Consider the following 22,668-nt stretch of genomic DNA (forward strand, 5'->3'; position numbering starts at 1 on the left):
AGTGTCCTATCTTCTACAGACCATCCACCCCCATCACTGTACATTCAAATGCATTGTGCTCATTCTTGGCCTGTAAACATAGACCAAAATATTGTGGTTTTTGTCCTATTTATTTAATGCCTTGGCTGAAGGGAGCAACTATCTTTAAAGTAGAAAGGAACGCCCTGCTGTGCTTTTCACCAAGCTCTCTGTAAACATTAGTTGGCTCTGACAAACTCCAAACAGAGGTTGCCCCTACCTGTCTTCCAAACCATGGTGAAACTGAACCTGGACAGAGGAGACCGAAAGTAGAGACCAAGGAACTCAAGGAAAAGCAGGAAGAGGAAACACCACAAACGGATACACACTAGTGGTTCACTTTCCTTCAAGATCTTTTTCTTAAAGTACTTAATAAAAGAATCCCCTCATGACCAAAGATGCTGTTTGCCATAAAACAATTCCAACTCAGCTCCAAGCAGGACTGCCACAAATGACGCTGAACAGAATAAAATCCTCATCACATTCATTCCTTGGTACATCTGGTGATTCTAAGTTGAGCACATATGGTAAATCATTTCAGGCAGCACTAGATTCATTCTGGCTCTTCTTTCCAAATGAGCAACACCCTTCTTGAAGATAAAGCTGTGAAAAGAAATTCACCTCCCAAGAAATGTGCTGACCTATCCATATAGGGATGGGTGGGGCTCCATTATTCTGGAAGTGAGCAATTGCTGGCATGACAGTCCTAAAGATTGGCACTCTCTCTGCTCTACCCACGAAAGAAGTGCAGGGAATGACAGTGTAAGCTTCCTTCATGGCATCCCATCAAATGACTCAGAGCTCCACCAGAAGGACCATTGGAGATGAAGGTAATTCACATTCCATTGCTCATCCCTCTGCAGGGACAGAGCCCATTCCAAGCCAATATCCTGAACTGCACTCAATTGATTTCAAATAGCCAAACCCCCTTTGTCTAAGCCTAGTAAGAAATCACCAGATGGAAAGCATTTAAAAGCAGGATCGTAAGTATAATCCATTAGGAAATAGGCAAAACAGCCAGAAAATGGAAAAGATCACTGGAGTAAGGAGAGATTGTAATAAAGATACATCACCTGTGAAGTTTAACCACTCAAAACAATGCCAGGGTAAAACCTGTCCCCTCTGTCACAGGTTGTGAGTTAGTCAGGGTTAAGTTCTGCTCCTCACATTCATTCTCTTTTTTTAAGTTGCATTTTGCTGAGGGAAAATGAAAACTTGATTTTGCTAGTTTCTCCCAAGTGATTTTGTGAAACAGAAGGAAGAAGTAATGTCAAAATAAACAAATTCACCTGCCTGTAAATTTTTGGCATAGAGATTTCTTGATTGCTCAGTCTTGTGGTAGGCAAGCTGTAGTTTCTTTTGCTTATTTTGAAGTTCCGCTCACAGGAAACCAAGACTCAATTTTTGTCATTATAAAGACAAGTTTTGAGTAATAGTACAGGGTTCTCTAAGTAAAAACAGTGCTGCTATCAGCAGCCAGAGTATTGTAAGAAAGAAATCAAAGTTGTTTCTTAATCACTGGATTGTAAAAGACGTATTTTTTAAATGACACACATGAGAGGCCAACTGATCATCCCTGTAAAATCCTCTCTGACTGGTCAAATTTGCTCCGTATGTTAAATGCAGGAGTGTCTGAGAGAGCAGCTAGTATTTCTGTTTAAAATTTAGAATGAGAACACTTGTGGATGAAGGCCAAGCTTGAGGATGAGATTTTACTAATGGTCTGAATATGGCAGGCAACTGTCTACTGCACAGCTCTGCCGACTGAACCTCATCCTGACCTGCAGCACCCTCATCTAACCTGGAATATTTACACAGCTGTGTGGAAACACTGTGGAGCATCCTTATTCCACCTGCTGCTGTCCTGCTGTTGGCTTAGTCTCAGGGTTTTGCTGGTGCCATCTGACTCTGGCTACCTCAGACTGGCCACAGGCAACTTGTACAGGTCTGACAGCACCCTGAATCTTCTCTTGCAATCCCATGCTTAATCTTGAAATAGATTCATATCAAACAGAATTAGCACACCTTTTCTCCAATTAGCAGAGACCAGGGTGACATCCTAATTCACTTACATTCTTCTGTTTACTCAAAAAAGAAGTAACTCTTTTTTCTAGATTTTTTAATTGAAAATTAAACTAATTTTTATTTGAAAAAAACCCTAATTCTGCCTGATGCTTTCATGGAAAGGACCTCTGAAAAAGCTTAAGTTTTATATTTTTCTATTATATACAAAAGAAATCCAAGAAGTACTTCAGTATGTGTATTTTTAAAGAATTAAAACCTCAAATTTCCAGTGAAAAGAAGCATACTTCCATTTTGTAGCAGAAGAAGCCCAATTCTACAAATTACTGTTCTTTTTTCATCACCTCTGATAGTCATGGTATGTGTGCACACCAGTAGACCTAAGCAAGTAATTCTGATAGTAAAAATGAGAGAAAACCTGCAAAAGCCCATTTCTCTCACCAGGAATTGCTCAACCAGCCCAACAGCTGAGCAATGTGATGAAGTGACTGGGAGCTGGATATTCCCCTCTGAGGCTGCCCTGCCTTGCTCTGCCAATGATGGCATTTAGCTGCATCTCCAGGATGCTAAAAGTCCATGGAGCAACTTCGTCTACCTAACTGGGTGCAAGGAAAAATGAATCAATAGGGTCAATAAAACGTTCTGCTTTTTAATCTGTATCTGACATAGCTTTTAAAGATGCTTTGGAAACAGAACAAAATAACACAAGATAAATGGAGAAGGGCTTGTTGACTCACTAAACCATTTGACTGTTCCAAGGCTACGGAGATAGAGGGAGGAGAGAAGCTTTATCTGACTTTGGAGCAAGAAAATGATATAATTGCTACTCGTGTCTGTAATGGCAGCTCCTGTAAGAATGAGACAGAGTTACCTTCATCATGGTTCTGGTGCAATATGACCTCTGGCTGAGCGTGGATAGAGTTCCCAGGGTGGAAGAAAGGTGTGAAGAGCATATGAGCTTTCCTTTGCTTCAGGATATGCTGAAGGAGTTCATACAAAACATCACCTGAAAAACAAACAGCAGGAAAAAGGAAATGAAAACGTACATAACTGATGAGAAGACTCATTTAGCCATCTGATGCACGAATTCATGGCTCCTGGGTGCTATTTTCAGACCCAAAAATGCTAGCAGTAAAACCCTGGATTTCACTGCTATGCAAACTTCACCTCTGAAAGGAAAAAAAGGCACATCACACTTCTGAGTGTGACTGTGGCAAAACAGAATGACATTCCCTGGCACCATAATTGCTGTATCTTTCCTTAATGGAACATAACACTGCAATATCCAGGAGACCAGAGGACTAACTGCTTATTTTGTGCCTTTTATAAATTACATTTCTAATGCATGACCTTATTCCAACATCTACACGAAACACATAAGGTCCTTACGCATTTGGTCTGGTGTAACTGGTTGCACATCTCAAAGTGAAATTGTACATTACAGGTTAGGAAGTCTCTTGACTTTTTTGTTCTGCCTGCTCTTTTGTTTGTCACTGCTCATATTACAGAGCAACAGGCTGCAACATATTATGTGAAAACAAAGTTAGTGAAGTTTTGCTTAGGAAACCTTAGATTTTTCTGGGAGAGTTTTCTCAAACATGGGGGCTTTTTTTGTAGTTGTTTCTGTGAGATTGTAACCTGTGTACCATTTGTCCCTTGTCTCTGTAAACTGCCAATATTCTAATTTGTGGGCAACTTGAGTTTTCTCGGTGTGAAACAGTTAAAACCATACTGCTTTCCATAGTTCAGCTTCCTTTATTTTTAACATCTAGGCTGCTTTTACTGTCTCAGCAGTGACTTTAGGGCATTTTTAAAAGGTGATTGCAATACCTGAAAACCTAATTAAAAACAAAGCCTTGAGCACCCAGTTACATGAAAGTCTAAAAAGTGATTTTACCACATAATTTCCATCACTGAATGCAACAGTGGCATAATCATAAATAACTAGTGCTGTAACACTCCAAGCAATAAAACAGCAAATTTGTACCTCTTTTGATTGGCTGGACAGACTAGTAAAAACATCCATAAAGCTGTCTGCATTTTGGTTGTTTTTTTACCTAATGAAATAGCTGAGACTTCTGCATCACCCTGGTGCAGCAATGTTAAGATGGTGAAAAACGTTTTATACTCCCTTCCTCCCTCCCTCCCTCCTCTGCTGCCTCCCTTCTCTGGGCAGCCCTGAACAGAACAGCTGTGGAGCTGTGAGCCCCTTCCTTGGCAAGGCTGTGGGAGTGGATGCCCTTCTCCTGCTTTAACCATGAGGGGAAATGATACAGCTTTCATGTGGATTCAGTCTGGAAAAACTTAATGCCTCTGTGGCAAACATTATTTCACAGTTCTTAAATTTCACGTACAGTTAATTCTGGGAAATGCTGAGGTAATGTCCCTTTACCTACAGTTATCTAAATTTTTAGGGACTGACTCAGATATCCTCCACAAGTTTTATTATCAGTGTATCAGTATACCTGGAGGGCAGGAAGACACAAAATGCAAGGGAGGAGGCCTTTAGCTAGGTCATTTTGTTCCAAATTCAGCTTAACCTTCTGAATAAAGTGAGATTTTGCAAGTCAGAGGCTCTTCTCTGGGAACACTCTATTTCCAGCCTAGAAACAATTTTAATCCTGCTTATTTCAAGTGCCCTCACAGCACACAAGGGGAAGAACAGGAACATAACTTGCAGGCAGGAAGGGGAGTTGCAGACAGCATACATAAAGGTGTCCCTTGCAAACCTTGCCCACATCCCCACTTTCAATACTCCTTTTGTTTCAAGCAGGGCTAATTTTTACACTCCAAGTGGTGTACCAGAAGGAAAACAAGGAAAAAAAAGGAAAAAAAAAGACATTAGTTCTCACTAACATCTTACAGTGACAACAGACATTAATGTTTGGACTCTTCTTCCGTATAAAATTAGTCCTGGATTTGAAGCACATGCTTAAAAAACTTTATATACACTAAACATAAGCAACAGTTTATGAGGCAGATTCTGCAGGAGGATGGTTGTGGAGTGTGGCCAAGCAGGTTGGTGCAGAATTAGACCCACAGCTTGATTACCAGCTGGATCCCAGCAGCACCAGCTGTACTCCTGCACCTTGTGAGCCTTGCACTGGAAGCCTCCTCAAAGCAATTGTCACCACTTGGTCCAAGCTCTTTGATCACCTGTAGTGACTGAAGTGCAAGCCTTTATATTTAACAGGAGTACCTCGTGTAGTCACAAAAAACAAAGCTCACAAGTCATATTTAGTTAAACACCCCTGACAAAGGAGGGCAGAGGCTTACTCTGACTGTAAAACTGGAGCAGACAGACCACAGGGGATACAAATACAGGCAGGCAACACACACATTTCTAAATCTCCTTTGTGAATAAATGAAGACGTAATTTAAGCAACAGGCAGACTGATTCATGCACCTGTCTATGCTGTGCTGAAGGCTGGACTCCAGCACATGTGAGAACATGGTAAAATAAGGCAAAACCCACAGGGGTTGTTAAATACAGGCAAAGTCCCCAAGGAAGGAGTTTTGCAGTCACTTTTAGCAGCACCTCAGCCAAGACAACTGGGAGGCAAAATGCTAATATGGGTTGCTTAAAGAGGCTGGAGCACTTGATTAACTTACTGCTGTAGTTGGGTCTGTGAACAGATAAGCCTTTACAGGAAGAGCTGAAAGTCACAAAATGCTGCCAGAACAGCTTGCTTTCTGGGAGTTCTGCAGGGAGCTTTAACTACAAACAGGTTGGATGTTTGGGTTTGAATTTGCATTCAAATATGCCTACAACTCGGGTGTATCAAGACTTCCTTCCCTCTTTGTCCTTTTTGTCCTTGCCTCATACAAGTGTCTCTGTACTCCCTTTACCCTCCCTTTCCCAGTCCACCTCAGCAAAGGTGACCATTTCCTCCTTGGACCCGCTCCAGCTTTTGTTGCAGCTTCCTCTCCCTTTCCAGTCACAGCTTCTGTAAATAATCCTTACCTGAATGAGGGGATCTGTATCGAAAGTCCTCTTTGGTCAGGAGCAGCAGAGCTTTGCCATTCATCTCAAAGGTGTTGCTCTCAATGGGCCTCAAGGAAAACTCCTTCTCCGCCCACCGGAGCCACTGGGCCACATCTTCCCTGCTCCAGTAAACCGGCTGCAAACCTGTGCCAGAAAGAGACCACGGTTCTGTTACCAAACTGAGACAAGGCAGAGGAACAAGGCAGACATGACTGAATCCCCCTTTCTCCCCACAGCATAATGTACAAAGTCTCAGGGGAAAGTGTAGGAGAGCAATGACATGTTGGTGCTGGATTACTCTAAGCACTGGACTGAGAAATACTTTGGCGCTTTGGTTTATCTGTGACATACAGAGAAATGAGAACTGCCTCAGCATCCTGAAGAAAGCTCACAGGACATTATTTCATTCCAGGTTTCCACTGTGCAGAAGGATTTTCCTGCACGTGCTCCTTTTGATGTGCAGAGCAGGCAGCAGCCAAAGTCCTTGGTGCCATCCATCCCTGGTGTGTATCCTTTCATGGAAGAGAGGTGTGCTCTCTCTTCACACCCCTTGTACATTCATGGATCAAGAAAAATGAAAAGTTGTCAAATGCAAGAGAGCCATGGTTCCTCTCCAGGTGCCTGGGATGGGGTCTGTAAGGAAGGGCTGCTTAAACACAGCCCCTGTGACAGTGTGATTATGTATTGAGAGAGGTGTATTCGGACAGGCTCATCCCTCCTCCAGGTGCCATTACATGAGCAGGTGCCATTCCCACACTAGAGAGGAAAGCCAGGGCCAAGATTGTGCCACCTTTGGCACTGCTTTAGCCTGTGTTTCCTGTAGAGCAATCAAATATTACCAATGTAACTAGGTCCATCAAAGAGGGTACAGCATTTCTTCGTAAAATAGTAGGGATATTTGGTTTGGGGACAGATCTTTCAAGGTGCCAAGGAGAATTTGGCACTCCCTTTCTGCCAGCCAGCTCACACAGCTTATACAGCCTAGGCTATTGTGTTTACTCACAGAGGCCCAACCACATCACCGTCAAAGACATTTTGCCTGCTACCTTTATTGGGATCAGGCAGAGAAGCTTGGGAGGTATGACAATTCAATATGTGTTCTACACACAAATTTAAACGCGCTTCCTTTCCCCTGGAGAGAAGGGAGCACAGTGAAGAGCTGTTTATACCCAAGTAGAGAGATTATCTCCAATCCAATGGGCGATAAAAGCTTTATTTTCCTTTCCCCCTTGTGAGATGACTCATTGTTTGACTTGCTACAAAGCTTACCCACTGTGCATAGGAACATAAAATTTGCCATATCAGATCAGATCTCTGGTACAGAGCCTCTGGCAGGAGCCAGTACCTTATGCTTCAGAGGAAGACGAACCTCCCTTCCTTGTATTGCACCTGGCTGATTGTACGCTGCACATGGGAAGAAATTTCCTTCCTGGCACACCATTCTCTGAGATCTGATTACCCTCCTCCTACCAAGCACTAAAAGAAGCCTGGGAGAGTTGTACCATTCTTGTTTTGGTTTGGTTTGTACTTCTTTAACAGATAGGCAACCCTTTTATTTCTGTTATAGCAAGAGGTAACATGAAGTGAATTGCATTCTGCTGCTTTGCCAGATTCCCAGACAACGGCTTTGGAAAGTCCCAGAGCCACAGCTGCATACAGAACTGAATCTCTGTCAGAAGAGGAATTGAGATTGTGCCTGAGAAAGGGTCAGAGCTGACCTAAGGAAGGGATGTCTGCATGGCTGTAGCAAGAATTTCCATTGGCTTTCAACTGTAGCATACTACTGTACTACAGAAACAAGTAGTAGCTTTTAATTATTTATGAAGTAAATTCTCTACCCCCTCTGAATTAGGGTCTGCTTATTGATGTCAGAGTTTTCTGTAGGACCTTTTTTTTTGAAGGGACTGGGGTGAGGTATAGATTTGCTCAGAGACATGGAAACTGTAATCTAAAATGCCAGAGTAAAGATCATCTTCTGGTGAATAAAGGGCTGTTCCTGCACATAATACACCCCAGACCCCAGGCTGTTGCTGTAGCTAAAACAGAAAGGTGAGACATGATGCAGGCAGACCACAACATCTGAAAGGGTTTTTACAAGACCATCTGAGGAGTGCTTGAAATGCTCATGTGTGATTTCTTCTGTGCCCTCCTCTTTGCCATACCATGGAAGTAACAAATTGCCCAAAGGAGAACTGTTGTGTAGAAATCTAACCAGCCTTCTGATGCATACTTCACCTGGTGAGGCATGAAACAAAAGAAAACACCACTGTGACAATCAGGCTGACAAGGACAGAGCTGTAAGATACCTTCACATGAGGTGTGTGTTCCCTGATAGATAACAATGTAATAAATAATCACTTCCTGTACAAACACAAACACAGATCAACACTTCCTCACCTGCACATGACAGTACATTTTTGCCTTCTGTTCAACTAGTAAGAAAGTACCGTGTCCAAAGAGAGCTTTAGATTGATCAGTGCTAGACCCAGAACAGCCAAGTAAGTTACAAAGACTGGGACAGGCCCCATGAGCTGCGCTGGCAGCTCTGAAACAGATCCAACACTTCACACTGCAAATGAGGTCTCTGCTGGGTTTCAGCAGCACCTCTTGAAACTTGTGAGAAAAGCCCCAAAGTAATATGACCTGGGACCACTTTGCTTGAAATTGCTGAGAATCAGCAAGCAGCCAGTGTAATCCAATTTGGCTGTGGCCAAACTGAGTGGGTGGATGTGCCACATCACTCCACCCCTGGGGTGATCCCATGATTAAAATATTTACATTGTGTTTGGAAAACATAAGGTGCCATAAAATAAGTAAACTGCTTTTCCCTAGATGGATTTCTTATTCTCTCACTTCCCTCCCTTCCTCCCCTGCTGCTTTCCTGGGAAGTTGGTTTCTCAAAAAAACATGCCCCCACCACATGCCCACTTGTTTTGTGAGGCTGAACCAGTTCAGTCACAGGAGGCTTTTCTAGGGGTGCACAGTAGTGTTGTTGAACGTGCTTCAGAAACTGTCATTCAAAAAATAATTCTTTCATGAGCAGTACAGCATCTACTAAACTTGAATGCCACCTTCTTTGACCCTTCTTAAGAAGAAGCAGCTGGTTTTGTGAAAACAAGGTCATGAGATGGCTGGCTTTGCAGCTGAAGGGATTTTACAGCACAGCGTACATTGCTATCAGTAGGTCATGAAAATGCTTTCCTGTACTGTCCATGAAAGAAAGCCTAATCCCCTTTATACTACTTTTCTTCTTTGGATGCTGTTTCTTATTTTCCTCTCTCCATCTTCTTTTATTGTCATGCACACAGTGGAGGAAAATGGCTCTTTTTATCTCTCTGGCTTTATTCTCTGCAGAAACTAACAGCACTGTCTTCAACTAACAAAGATATTTACCAAGCAGAATAAAGTGAGGAAAGCAAGGGCTGTGTTGCAAAACGAGGGCAGAGTTTTGCCTGCTGAACTGACTGCTGAAATCAGTGTGAAGGTTTTGCTGCTTTCACTCAGTGCAGATCAGATATGGGGGATGCTCCCTTTCTCCCAGCCTGCCCTCTTGGTGGCCATGGACTTCCCAGGGTGAATTTTGACCTAAGAGTCAGACCTGGCTCTGCTCCCATCTCTGCTTTGCTCCTCTGGTTGAAATCTGGCAAGCACTCCCCATCATGGTCTCCCTATCTGTGTAGCGCAAAAATAGACAACAACAAAAACTTCTTGAACTCAATAGCTGAAAGCAGGTTAGACAAAGCTGTGCAAACCATCAAAATCTGGCTCTGTGAGATCCAGCCTATTCTCTGTCTTCTGACAATTTCTAAGCACCACTTCCAGTGGAGTAAAACACAATAATTCATTGACACGTTTATAAACTGTCAGCTTTATATGCATTAAACAGGGAGCAAAATCGGTGCTCACCTTTTTAATGCTGCAGGCTGATGTACTGGTGTCTTACTAGATTATCTACTTCTGCAGCACTTTCCTCACCTGGAGTCCTGCTTCTAACACCTGTTACTCTGGCTACCTTATAAATGATGAGGATGATAATTCTCACACCGCAGGGCACAAGCTAGTAACCATCTCCATCGCACTTTTCCTTCCTTCATTCCTTTCTATTCTCAAGCAGTAAAGCAACAATCAAGAGGGACTGATGGGGTAATTTGCACTTTGAAGTAGCCAGTTAACCTGTTAAACACCAACAGACATGGGCACAAAGAGGAATGTATTGGTCTGTTGAACAGTTTAAGCTGATGGTCTCTGAAGAGTTCACTTCTTCTGACAGAGGCCCTCAGGAAAACTCAAGCATGGTCAGGTTTTGAGGTCGGAAAAACAGAGTGCTCTGCTCAGGCAGTACTTGCACTTAGAACTACACAGCCAGCAATATTTTCACCCGACTCCGTGGGGTTACAACTTTGTTTTTTGAACAGATGTAGCCAACCTTAAATCTTGCAAAGCATTTGCACTCAGCAATCCCTTCTTTGGTTTGGAAGACAGAGTATGCATCTTACAGTATGAGTAGCTACGTTCAGTGTATGCAAGAGATACACCTAAAATGTGAAGTATGATGTACCGCAGGCTGTTCTCACCTTGAGTCATTTCGGAACAATCTGAGCACACAAATCCAATGCAAAATGTGATACACAGTACCACCGAGAGCTGCTGTTCTGCTTTAGTTTCAAGATGAGGACACAGGCACAGGACAGCACAAACATGGAAAACAGTATTCATAGTAAGTTTCGTCTAACTTTTTGTTCCACTTCAGCTATGCTCTCCATTCTCCCGCCTGGCTGCCTGGCAGGCAGGATGATGATGTGAGAAGGGGGTAAAGACAGACCTCTCATTTATCCCTGCTTTCTGCAGGGCAGACAGAATTGTTCACACTCCCACGCCAAAAACTACTTAGCATGGTTGGGCAAACAGCAAAGGGGCCAGTGCATGCAAATCAGCAGCTGGTTCCCAAACACCCAGGGACAGATGCATCATCACTGGCAGTATCAGGGAAGCCAGCTCATACTGTAAGCCTTTAGTGGGAAAATGATGCTGGAGAAGTACAGAACACTTGAATGTCTCTACCAAGTAACTCTTTAGGAACTGATGCTCTCTTTCTTTGCTGTTGATTAACAAAATTTTTCCTTGTTAGCTTGTGTGCCACTGAATAGGTGGTGCATGTCAAGCAAGATATGCATGGTGCATGAGGTTGTGTTTTGGTCTTAATTTCTGTATAAAGGTACACAGTCTGGAAGAAAAGCATATTATTAGATTTAAATCCTTCTCTCAGGCTCTATCTGAGCAACTTTTAAAAGTCCCTTCCCGTCTCACATCTGTCTTTGGAGTGCTGAACTACCAAAATGCAAAGGTGTCAAAGGGCTCTGCCAGTTAACATCCAAAATGCTCTGAAGTGCAAAATGCTGCATAGCTGCTTCAAAGGACATGAATTCAACACTGCCATGGTGCTGTAAGTGCTGCTCTCTGGTTCCCTGTTTGGAGTCACTGATTGTTGCTGCAGACCAGGGGTCCTGTTCTGGTACCGTGCTTGGGTATGACAGAACCACCACCACACTGCTCCCCAGCAGGGCTGTGCTGAGCTCAACAGCAGCATGGGATCCTGCTGAAGGGCTTTCCAAACTGAGGCACTGAGGTTCTCCTGAGGCAGCAATTCTGTGCTTTCTCTGCTGCTGCATCCACCTCTTACCCAAGTGACTTCCCAAAAGCACCCAGCACCCACAGGATGCTCAGCAGTTCTTCAGAACTATACTGCTCAGGAAGGCAAAGGCAGGAAGGGTAAATATCTTCCTTTCTCAGGAATTCTTTGCAGTTCCTCAGAGGTGACAGGAATCTGTGGCATGCCTAGCTATTCCCATGCAGATGGAGAGTGTAAATAAGTGCCCTCTGGGGTTTGCATACATGTAGAAGCTGCAGCTCTGCCCCAAGGAAAATCCTGTACTGCTGGTGGTCTGTGCACTTGCTGTTACAAAGAGGGGACAGAAGTCTGTGTGCAGTGATGTGCCTGGCCACTTGCTCTTTCCAGCAGGTGCCCCTTGACACAGGCAGTGGAGAAGCAGGGGCTATTCATTGCTGTTAGGTTGCAAGGGACTGCCTCATCCTACAGTAGAGAGCTGGCTCTGCACTTTCCTGCACAGAGATAAGAAAAGGTAGCAAATGAAGAAAAGGTTAATCCTGGCTAATCCTCAGAGAGAATTATTTGGGAGGTGAGTACGAACTGGTACAAAGGAAATGCATGGCAGCAGATAAAAATGCCCCTTTACAGGTCTTGTTGAGGAAAAAATGACTGGATAGGAAACAGAGGAGTTGTGGCAGGAGAAGAGACAACAAGTGAGGCTTGCACATTCTTTAAGAAGGTCTGAAAGTGCCTGTGATCAGAATGACAAGGCTTTGGGGAATCTCCTGCACTACTGAAAATAGAGAGCAAAACAGCTTTTTCAATAGTAATCCGAAATAAAAGGTGCAGACTATTTCTCCTGGAATCCTGCTGAGCAAGGTGTTAGAGGTAGAGCACAAGTGCAGGTAACCTCCATGCACAGTGCCTGCTCTGGGCCTCCATGTGTGCAGAAATGTGCAGAAACCAACCCAGTGAGGCTCTGCCATGGGTTTCTGCCATGCTGACTTTGCTGGTGTGGGTGCCCTGTGACCCAGCCCTTCTACTTTCACTGACTGTACAGAGACCCTGGGAAGCTGATACACCTGAATCCCTCAGGGCTTCAGGGTCATAAAATAAATAGAATTGCTTTCCTAATGCAGCCTTTGGAAAGTCTGTAAGAAACATATTGATTGGAAAATGCTCGATTAGAATGAGCTCTCATACAGGGAAATAAATCTTTTCAATTGCCCACACCCCATGCCAAGCTGAGCTTCCTGGAAGCAACTATAGCCCTTTCTGGAACTGAGGTGAAAATCCCATGTTCCATCACCTCGCTTGACCTGCTGACATTACACATGGTCTGCATTTGCTGATCAAATGCACAAGCAGGACTCTAAATTAGCTTGCTGGGCTGAGACAGCTCACTGATTAATGATGGCAATGAAGTCACCAGCACAAAAACCCCACAAAATCTGAAGCCACACTACAGAATTCAAAATTAGGAATATTTTCTTTCTCACTCTATGCCCAAGCCCTTTTCTATGCAAAGACAAGTAAGTAAATGAAGTAACTGTCAGACAAAATCACTCTGCTATGTCTAAGACCCCCAGCCTCAGTAAGTCAAAAAAGTCCCTGAACAGTGCTGACCCATTCCTGAAGTCTCTGGAGTTGTACCTGATGTCAGACCAAAGCTTCTAGTGCAACCCCAATGGTTTAATGCAGCCAGTTGTGCTGTGTTTCTTAAAACTGAGATCTATACTTGACCCATGGCAGCCACTTGTCTCCCTTCTGTTTCCCTGCATCATCCAGAGTGAACCTATAGAACAAGTGGGTATTAGGATGTCCTCTGTGAGCTGCCCCACTTTAGAATTAGTCAGAAACAGAAAATATTACAATGCTGGAGCAGCCTACCTGCTGCTGACAGGCAGTTTGTGGCCAGAACCAGAATTCACCCAGGCCAGGACAAACCAGTCTAGATAACGGTGTTGGTTTGCGTGCTGAAGTTGGATTTGAGGTTCTGAAAGGGAAAACCTACCACAGAATTGAGCAACCACAGAGGTGATGAAAAGATCAGTGGGTTTTCTAGGCACTCATTCCATGAGCCATGTCCAAGAGCTTTCAAGAACTCCACAGAGGGCTCCAGCTTCCTTTCATGTTGTTTGCAAAACCTGCCTAGAAGCCAGACAAGAGCTCTCCTTCCAGGGCAGGATGAAGGCTGGCTTTTTCCATCTGCAGCACGTTCAGAGAAGGCCAGAGTGCAGCAGGGATCAGTGAGCCATGGACAGCAGGACACTGCCTGGCCGCCAGCAGCCGCTCCGCCGCTCCCACGGCTGCTGCACCACGGCATTCCAGCCACAGCAGCCAGCACAACACCAGCAGTGGCACTGGGATGGGGAGGGGGGAAATGCTGGCTTGGATCTGCTCCCAGTTACAGTCTTAATCTACTGCTGACTTCATCTCAACCAATTTTTGGCTGTTGTCCATGGAGCAGACATTGCTTTCCTACTGCTCCTTCCAAAAGGAGCTGAAAGAAATGTCTTCTGTTGGTTTTTTCCTTGTATGTGCAAAAACTATATCCTAAACAAGAGCAGCTGAGCCCTGACAATGTCACAGGGTAGCCAGCTCAAGAGATGATAGCTGCCAGAAGAAAACAGTTCTGCCAGGAGAGTCAAGGGATTATAAAAACTTTCATTTTCTTCTCAGCAACTCTTTATTGTTTCAAACCAATTTAATCTTAATCCAGGACAAAATTCCAGGTCTGAAAGGCATTCTTTACATTTTTTCTGCACCAACTATGGCCACTGCTGGTACTTGGTAACACTTACACATTGACACTAAACAGTGCCTTTCAGCTGCAGACAAATTAGATTGTTGTATCAGTTTTATAGATGAGAGGCACAAAGGCACTGGATGCCTGCCTGGCACTCAGGGATCAAATCCAGGAACTCTATTCTGCTCCTCCTTACAACTGGACACACGTAGAACATCTTTACATCCTTTACACCTACTTTACCTTCCCACTTCTCATATCCATTATTTGATGCATCCTGGCACCAGTAATTTTAAGGTAAACACACCAACCTCATGTTAGAATGATCTGTCAATATGTGTTATTTCTCTTTTTTAACACAATATGGCCTTGATCTCTGGCTGAGAGGTTGAAGGAGATTTGTAAGCCATCAGAAATAAATTAATCTTAGCAGTCTTGACCTACCTATGATTTCTCTGAAATCTTTTACCTGCTATCTAATTGCTGTACAGGGAGAAGAGTGCTCAGATTATTACCATGCTTACATTATGTAGCAGTAATGCTGGTCACTTCAGATTTAAGTACCTGATCAACACTGCTGAAAGATATGAAAAACTGAAGAAATAGTTGCTAGCTGCAACAAATACATATGCCTACAATTAAGATAGTTCCTTTCAGCAATTTATCACTTTAACCTACCATCAGCTATGCCAACCTTGATCTTCCAGTGGGTGCAACTTTAGAGATCCTACAATTTTGTAAGAGAGGCGTCAGGAAGTCCTTTTTGTACAGCTGAATTAAGTGGAAAGTTTTGAAATCCCAGTTTCACATATCAACAAAACACCACCACCACCATCATAATCCTCCGTATTAAGAAGCTGCCTTTTTCTCACAGGGAGATTTTGTTCTCAGAGGCTCACATCCTGAAGAAGTTGGGTCCCTTTCCCTTGAGGAATTTTGGCTGGGACTTTGTTTCCTAACTCAACTGTGACTGTGAGAGCTGGGGAGGGGGGAGTGTGCACACAAAGAGCATGTTTTCCAGGCTGTTTCCAGGGAACGTGAGGCCAGCTCCACGACAGAACACTCTATGCAAGATGTCATCTGTTGGCTTCCCCTGCACTGGGGCTCCAAGGCTCGTGAGCTGCAGCTGCACTTGTGCTGCTACTGTAAAAGCAGATTTTGGCAGCACAGCCCAGAACCATGGATTACTTTGCCTGTAACCATTAAGCCAATCACCGTAGAAAAAAATTATCACCAGTATGTGGTAAAAGTATGACACACTCTTACTGTAACTGGTTTTGCTTTTGGATGTCTTGCTCATGCAGGCATTCTCTGCAAAGTCCTAATGCAGGAGAGCTATGACAGCCTGCTTCAATACACCAGCACACAAATTCTTCTGTGCTTTATGCAAAAACCTGCCTTCAGGTGACATGAAATATTAAACTAGTAGGAGAAACTGTACAAATTACAACTTTGGACACTGCACAGTGTACTTAGCTCTGAACCACATCTTTGGAGGTAAAAGCCCACTCTTAGCATGCTGCAGACATCTCTCACTCCCAAGATGCTGCAAACTGGAGTTCTGACATGATTAAAAACTCCAGATTTAGTTTCATTTATTGATGGTTCCTTAATGAACCAAATCCCTACAGCTCTTATAAACTGTCAGTCATTTCTCCAAGAAGACACTGCTGTCCTAGAGAAAGGTAAAGTGCCTGGAACAACAGCTCAAGATGCCAGGGGTCCTTTTCCACATTCAGGGGACAAGGAGGCCACTGAGATAGACTCCAAATTGCACGACAACACATCATCCATTCAGGAGAAGTAACTGCATTACATTTCCATAGGCCCTTTAACCTTCCAGTGCAACTTGTGCTCAGGAAGGTCTCTTGTACTGAGGTACTTGTGCTTGAAATACATTGATAATGAGAACAAATTAAGTGTGTGCTCTTTGATTATCAGATGATAAATTATCATGATTATCTTTGCTGCAGCTTGAGAATTGCTTCCTCTCCAGCATTTAACTCCTTCTTGCTCTGAAGCTAGTCAGTAAACCCACTAACTTCTCATATTAGGGCCCCCAAAAAACTGGCTTGCATTTATTATTTCTATAGAAGTCATGCAAAGTTGAGGCATTAGTACACCTACTATGGACCACTTAAAAATACTGTTACAAGGAATAAGAAATGAACTTTATCAACTGGGACAGCATGCAAGATCCTGTTTGGGATAATTTCTATTTCAGTGCTAGGGTCTGCAGTAAGTAGACAGTGTCCTTCAAACAAGCTCGTCCCAGGTGACAGATTGGACAATATGTAGTGTTCAGTGGCCATGTTGACTTAGTCACATTTTCTGGCCACCACACATTGATGTGCCAGTGCATTTGGTGGAGGAACTATGCTGTGCTCTTGATGAGAGAGATAATCTGTATTCATGTATATATATGCATTGGTTTCTGCCAGATCAGCTTTCTGAACAGATTAAGAGCACAATTGCACTAACAGTTAGGTCAACACAACTGACAGGGAGGTGGCAAATTGCAAAAAGAATAACAGCTGGATGTGGTAACAGAAAACAGAGAAAATGCTTCAAGCCAGTATTGTTGCAGAACATGTCACGCCATTGAAAAATAATGCATGAGCTTGCTGTATCACTTGAGTTTAATCTGGATGATGTCACCGAGAAAGGCTTGCTTCCAGTAGTGGAAAAATGACTGTAATGTCAATAGAGGCAAATGATTTACCTATGCAGTTCCAGTAAAGGATCAAGCTTTGAATGAAGACGGAAACAAACGGATGAGGTAAATCACAAGAAGGTTGTGTCTCATCCTGCTTTTTGGGTTTCTTGTCGCTTTAAAGGTGCAGTGAGAGAGGCTGCAGACACCTAGTATTGATGGGTAACTGGTATCATCCCACATTCACAATTCCTAGTGCCACATAATCCTGTTGTGCTGGTATAGACACTTGGTGACCTTGACATCAGTGAACCTATCTGCAGGACTTCTGTCCTTCCCACCCTTACTTTCCCATAGGAAGGATGACCATTCCCATGCTTGCTGTGATCAATGAACTACTGCAAATGTGCCAGGGGAAAGGGGACCCCTGTCCTTGGAGGGGCCCTGCGTGCTGTGAGCCCCCAGAGCTGAGCTGAGATGGGCTGTGGAGCTGTAACAGCAGAGAGGAGCAAGGAACTCACCCCTCAGTCCCACTAACTGCGCCACCTCTTTTGAAGGGATAAGGCTAAATAAGGTTAAATAAGTTCAAGTACTGGGAAAGAGAACCAAATTGTATCACCTGTCAGAAATATTTAACAACATCTAATAGCTTCTTTATATGGCTAACAGTTGTGCCAGATACCATAAAACCCTGCAGCAGAAGGACCACCTGCCTGGAGGACATTACAATGTGGGCAGACAGGAGAGGGAAGGGATTCAGTGTACAAGCAAGGTGACAGCATGATGGTATGCATAATGCTCATGTCCCCAGGAGCCAACTGAAACTACTGGAGTCCTCATACACTTCATTATGTGGATATTGAGAAAACAAAGTTGAAATGCTTTTTCACCAACCTGTCTAATTAAAATTGTCTTAGCTGCGCTCCCCTGTATATTGGTAAATTTCAGTAAGCTCTGTGAAGGACATTTGTCTAATTATTTTATCTTATCTGTTGCAGAAATCCAGTAGGTCTGTCTTCACACACCACCTGTACTCACAAGAGCTCAGACACAATCACAATGACATTGAAGTCAGAAGAGCTACACAGGTGTCTCCATGATTTCTCTACTATTTTTCCAATGCTTCAGGGCTTGCTTAGTTTACAAAGTCCAAACTAGTTCTGCTTCATTCTTTTGCATCGTAACTTCCAAATCATCTCAAGTTTTGCTCTCCTGGGAAGACTGACTCACCACCAACTTGCAAAGCTTGGAACATCATTTATAAAAAAGACAGACTGGAGAATTAGGAAGGTAGGAAGCAAACATGAACATTAGAAAAGGATAGTGAACTATATTTTGAAGAAAAGACACCTAACTTAACTTTTCAGGTTGCCTTAGCTTTTCCCTTCATGCCTGCTTTTACAGAAATTTAGGCTTTTACATGCCTACATTACAGAAATTACTCAGCTCATTGATATCCATAAGTGCAAAGCAAATTGACATTCCCAGGTCTTTTCTTTCTTCTTAACAAGTTTCAACTACTTTTCTAAGATACTTTGCTTACTAATGTGATTCCCTCCTCCCCCACCCCATGACGGGTCAATCAGTTTGGCACTGACAGCATGGGGCAGAAATGCAGACACTGGCACATTGTCAATCTGAGGAGTGGGAGAAGCCTTCTTCAGTAATTTCACACAAAATGACATCAGGGAACGCAAAGTGTCAAAATTTCCCGTGAAGCCCTGAAAAATCCGCAAACTAGATGTCTCACACCTCCCTGGCAGATAATAAACACAGAGCATATGGACCCAAGTACTGAACGTACATGAAAACAGAGTCCTCTGTGTTTGAGACCATCCAGAGTTTCTGAGGACATGGATGCAGTTTCAGAAAAGATTTACACTCTTGTTATTCAGGTGTTTGGATAACCAACAACGGAAATTCAGAAAAGGTTTATTTGTGAGCCAGCTTATTCCATAAATAAATGACAGCGTTTCTTTCTTACATCTTCCGAAATTGCTGGAATGGCCATTGGTCCTTTTCAATATTGCATCTTCCCTGCTGTAATCAAATTTGTTGATTTAGGTCCTGAAACACTACTTCCCTCAAAGATTAGTTTTCAAAAGAAAGCACTGTGATTGATTTTTAAGAAAATGTTTTGTGATGCCTCATTTTGGATTTTTTTCTAGACCTCCTCTTCCCCCCTCTACCCCTGAGGTGTGCACACCATGTGAAGAGGAGATTTCTCTGGTCAATCCAACCTCAGCATTATTCATTTAGCACTGTCACAAGTCATGCTTTTGCAACCCTGCTGACGGAATCAGGTGGGAGGAGGAGGACGAGGCTGACTCAGCAAGAGGAACCTTTTGTTTGCACATAAATACTTTGGTGTTATCAGAAGGAAAACAAGGAGTGGGCAGCATGCATTGTATAAAAAAAAATCACAGCACTGTTACTGTTTTCCCCCCTGGTTTTTTCAGTCTTTACCCTCTTGATTAAGTTACCATACACACATGGTTTATCTTTTAAGCCTGGGAAGCAGCAACTTTAATAAAGCAGCATTGACACACTGGATGCACCCTCAGCATGCACACCCAAGCCAGAGTTAACACTTCATGTGACTGTACCCTCTGTTTGCCCTCCTGACAACTGAGTCCAACCCTAGGTATGAAAAATCCTCACCAACATGTCATATTGACCACAAATTCAATCAGCTCAGCTGAATGTTAAATGACAGACCAGCCTGCTCAAGGTTTTGATAACACTGGCTTTCAAACTTGAAAAGTTTGCACGTCTGCATCTCCTGTGAAGATCAGTGATAATGTTTCTTCTTACTTTCTCCCTTCAAATTGGAAGTCAGGATGGATGGATACTAAGCACCTCAAGAGAAATCTGGGACTAATTCTGTACCCCTGTCAAAGCTTAGTGGTTTCTTTGCTCCTTTCATTTGCTAGAACCCATATGAAATTGAAAAAATGGTACTGGGATATCATCAGGGTGCTTGCCCTCTCCAGGATTCACTTAACATCTCTGCCAACCTCTTAAAAAAACATAAAAGAGGAGGCAATTTTTAATCTCCTTTCATGGTGTGGTTGCCAACATCACAGGCTAAAGCTGCATCTCCTCAGGAAGAGAGAGCTGAGTGTGTCCATAGCTGCTATTTCCGAATTGGCAGGCAAGGTGGAGAGGCCTTTTGCTTGCCCTGATAAGGTCATTTGCATAACTCTACCCAACTGGTTTTGCATATATTTTTTTCCCTCCTCTTTTTCTTTCTCTCTCTATTCTGTAAGTTCTCCATGTGCCAGAGAAGCACTAGGAAAACCTTTAGCTAATCCCAATGTTCATTCTATTAAACATTTACTGATTTATTTCCACTTTTTGTAAAAAGCTGTTGTACATTTTGGTAACTATATTCTTACACAATGTGAAACAAAGAAAATTGTGGTGTTAGTGTGTATAGGTTCCTTTCACATTCAGTCAAAATGGCTGTGTGCTTTCTGTTTTTAAATGCCTACTAATTACTTTTGTTTTAAAATAACCAACTCACATTTGTTCAAACTAAAAGTAATTCTAAACAAAAATGTAAGTGATATCCATACTTGCATTGTACAAATTAAGATAAACACAAAATTGCAAAGGAACCCTCATATATAGCGGAAAGGAAGATGAATACCAAATTGCATCAGTCTTGTTTAAGTAATAAACAAGACACTGAGAGCTGCATGGTTTAACTCATATTCCTGTGAGCAGTTCCAGTGATTTTACTGGGGTGTCTCACTTAGATAACTGACATCCAGGAAAAGAAAGGGCTGAAAAACCTGTCCATCTCTTAGACAATTTTTTTCTTAAAAATACACATTTTTATCTTGGTGCTTGTGTGTGCCACCTTAATTCCAAATTTTTTACTCTGGAAAGGATCATGCTGAAATTTGAACACATTCTGAAGTCCTTCCTAACAAAACAAACCCTTGCCTTACTTTTCATGGCAGCTTAAAAATATTAAGTATCTTTAAACCAATGGGCTTTGTGCCCTGTTTGTACAGAAAGACAGAACACAGTTATTTCCCTACCTACAGCAGCTCCATCTACAAGGCCCTGGTCCATGTGAAGGGCCAGGAGATGCTAATCCTAATTGAAATCAAATGACTCTCATCATTTAATTCAACAGGCCTGCATTATTACTCTCTATAATTGTAGTGTCTCAGTTGCAATCATAAACCAGGACCTCAGTGTGCTTGGTAATGCACAAACAGGAGAGAAATACTATTTTTGTCCAGAGAGTTTCCTTGCATTGTAATCTCCATGCAGAGCTATTAAGAGGATGTAATTTATTGGTATTTTTCCCAAATCCCTAGTTCATGAAAGCTGAACAAAACAGAAATGATGGGTAACACCATAGATTTTGCTATAGAAGGCAGCATTTTGATCTCCACGGGCATCAACTGAGGTAAAAAAAAGGAAAACCCAGAGTTTACAATACTTGGGAAGATGGTGAAGCTCTACCAAAGTTTGTCTGAATATACAAAATCAGACACATTGAAAAAATAAAATGGAAGAAATTTGCAATAATCCAAAGCTGGCATTAATCCAACTATTTGCATGCCAATTGCAGTCAAGATAAAAAGCTCTCTATTTGGTTTGGTAACACTGTATGGTCTACTTTGAGTTTTGGAGCAAGAAAGATTTTGGGGAAAGCAAAATTTTCCACAATTGCTACAAGAGCCAGTTTGATAGCCAGTTCTAAAAGCTCTTTATTTCAATTTAGAGTATTTTAGAAAAGCAGCAAAAATGTTACATCATTTACCTCTTCTAGGAAGAATTTGTTTTAAAGACACTACTTTCTTAGTATTAAAAATTAATGTCAAGAATGTTTATTGACAGATAAGGTCTATTAATGACTTCACTTCTGAACTTTATTATTTATATTTACAAATTAAGGGTGTGAATTCTCAGTTTAATCTGCCAGTTGGATCATTTCTTTGCAGCCTTGAGCTGTTTCACTTTACTTCAGTGAAAATATTTAATAGCCAATCTGTGGTGAATTTTCCCAATAGTTGATTATGTTTACACACTATATCACAGATTTCCTAGCGTATTATTAGCATTACAAATTATTAAAACAAAATTACGTTTTTAAAAATGAACAATACAGTGCTTTCTCCAGCTATTATCTGCTCTACTGACTAAGGTTCACCCCCTTTCCTCTTTATCATTATTTAATGAAGTTATCCATGCAGCCCCAGAACCCACACCTTGCAAGACCCCGCATGCATTGATGCATATGCAAGGATCATGTAATTAGAAGATCAAGGTCGTTCTGACATTTCTTCCCCTTTAATGAGGAGCTATAATGCAGAATAAATACACTGAGCGTAATTTTTTCCCTTGTTTTTGAAGTATGAGTAGTGGTGAAAAAGAAAAAAAAAAAACCCTCAGAAATTCCATCGTGGCATCATAATGAAACCTGCATGGGTCAGCAGCAGGAGGGTTGGCCCTTTTACAGTCAACCTACAGACCTGTGCCACTTTTTGCTAAAGGGACAACCGACAGCAGCAGGAACATACTGTCATTTGTTACTGGAACCAAAACTCCAGGAGGGCATCAGACACCCTTGCCGTAACTCTGTCTCATTTTTCCAGCAAGTTGTGCAGCAG

General features: G+C 42.5%; 1 protein-coding gene across 3 annotated transcripts in view; it reads right to left on the reverse strand.

Moving 5' to 3' along the window:
* ETV6 (ETS variant transcription factor 6) overlaps positions 1 to 22,668 on the reverse strand; it is a 126,525-nt gene that overhangs the window by 25,051 nt on the left and 78,806 nt on the right. For all 3 annotated transcript variants that reach the window (XM_033058843.1, XM_033058842.1, XM_033058844.1), the window contains 2 exons: positions 6,005 to 6,169; positions 2,912 to 3,046 (listed from right to left, as the gene is read on the reverse strand). In XM_033058843.1, the coding sequence (XP_032914734.1) occupies positions 2,912 to 3,046; positions 6,005 to 6,169 (300 nt within the window). The remainder of the gene's footprint in view (positions 1 to 2,911; positions 3,047 to 6,004; positions 6,170 to 22,668) is intronic.

The sequence above is a fragment of the Catharus ustulatus genome, chromosome 4 (assembly GCF_009819885.2).
Source record: "Catharus ustulatus isolate bCatUst1 chromosome 4, bCatUst1.pri.v2, whole genome shotgun sequence".
In the NCBI taxonomy this organism is placed as follows: Eukaryota; Metazoa; Chordata; class Aves; order Passeriformes; family Turdidae; genus Catharus; species Catharus ustulatus.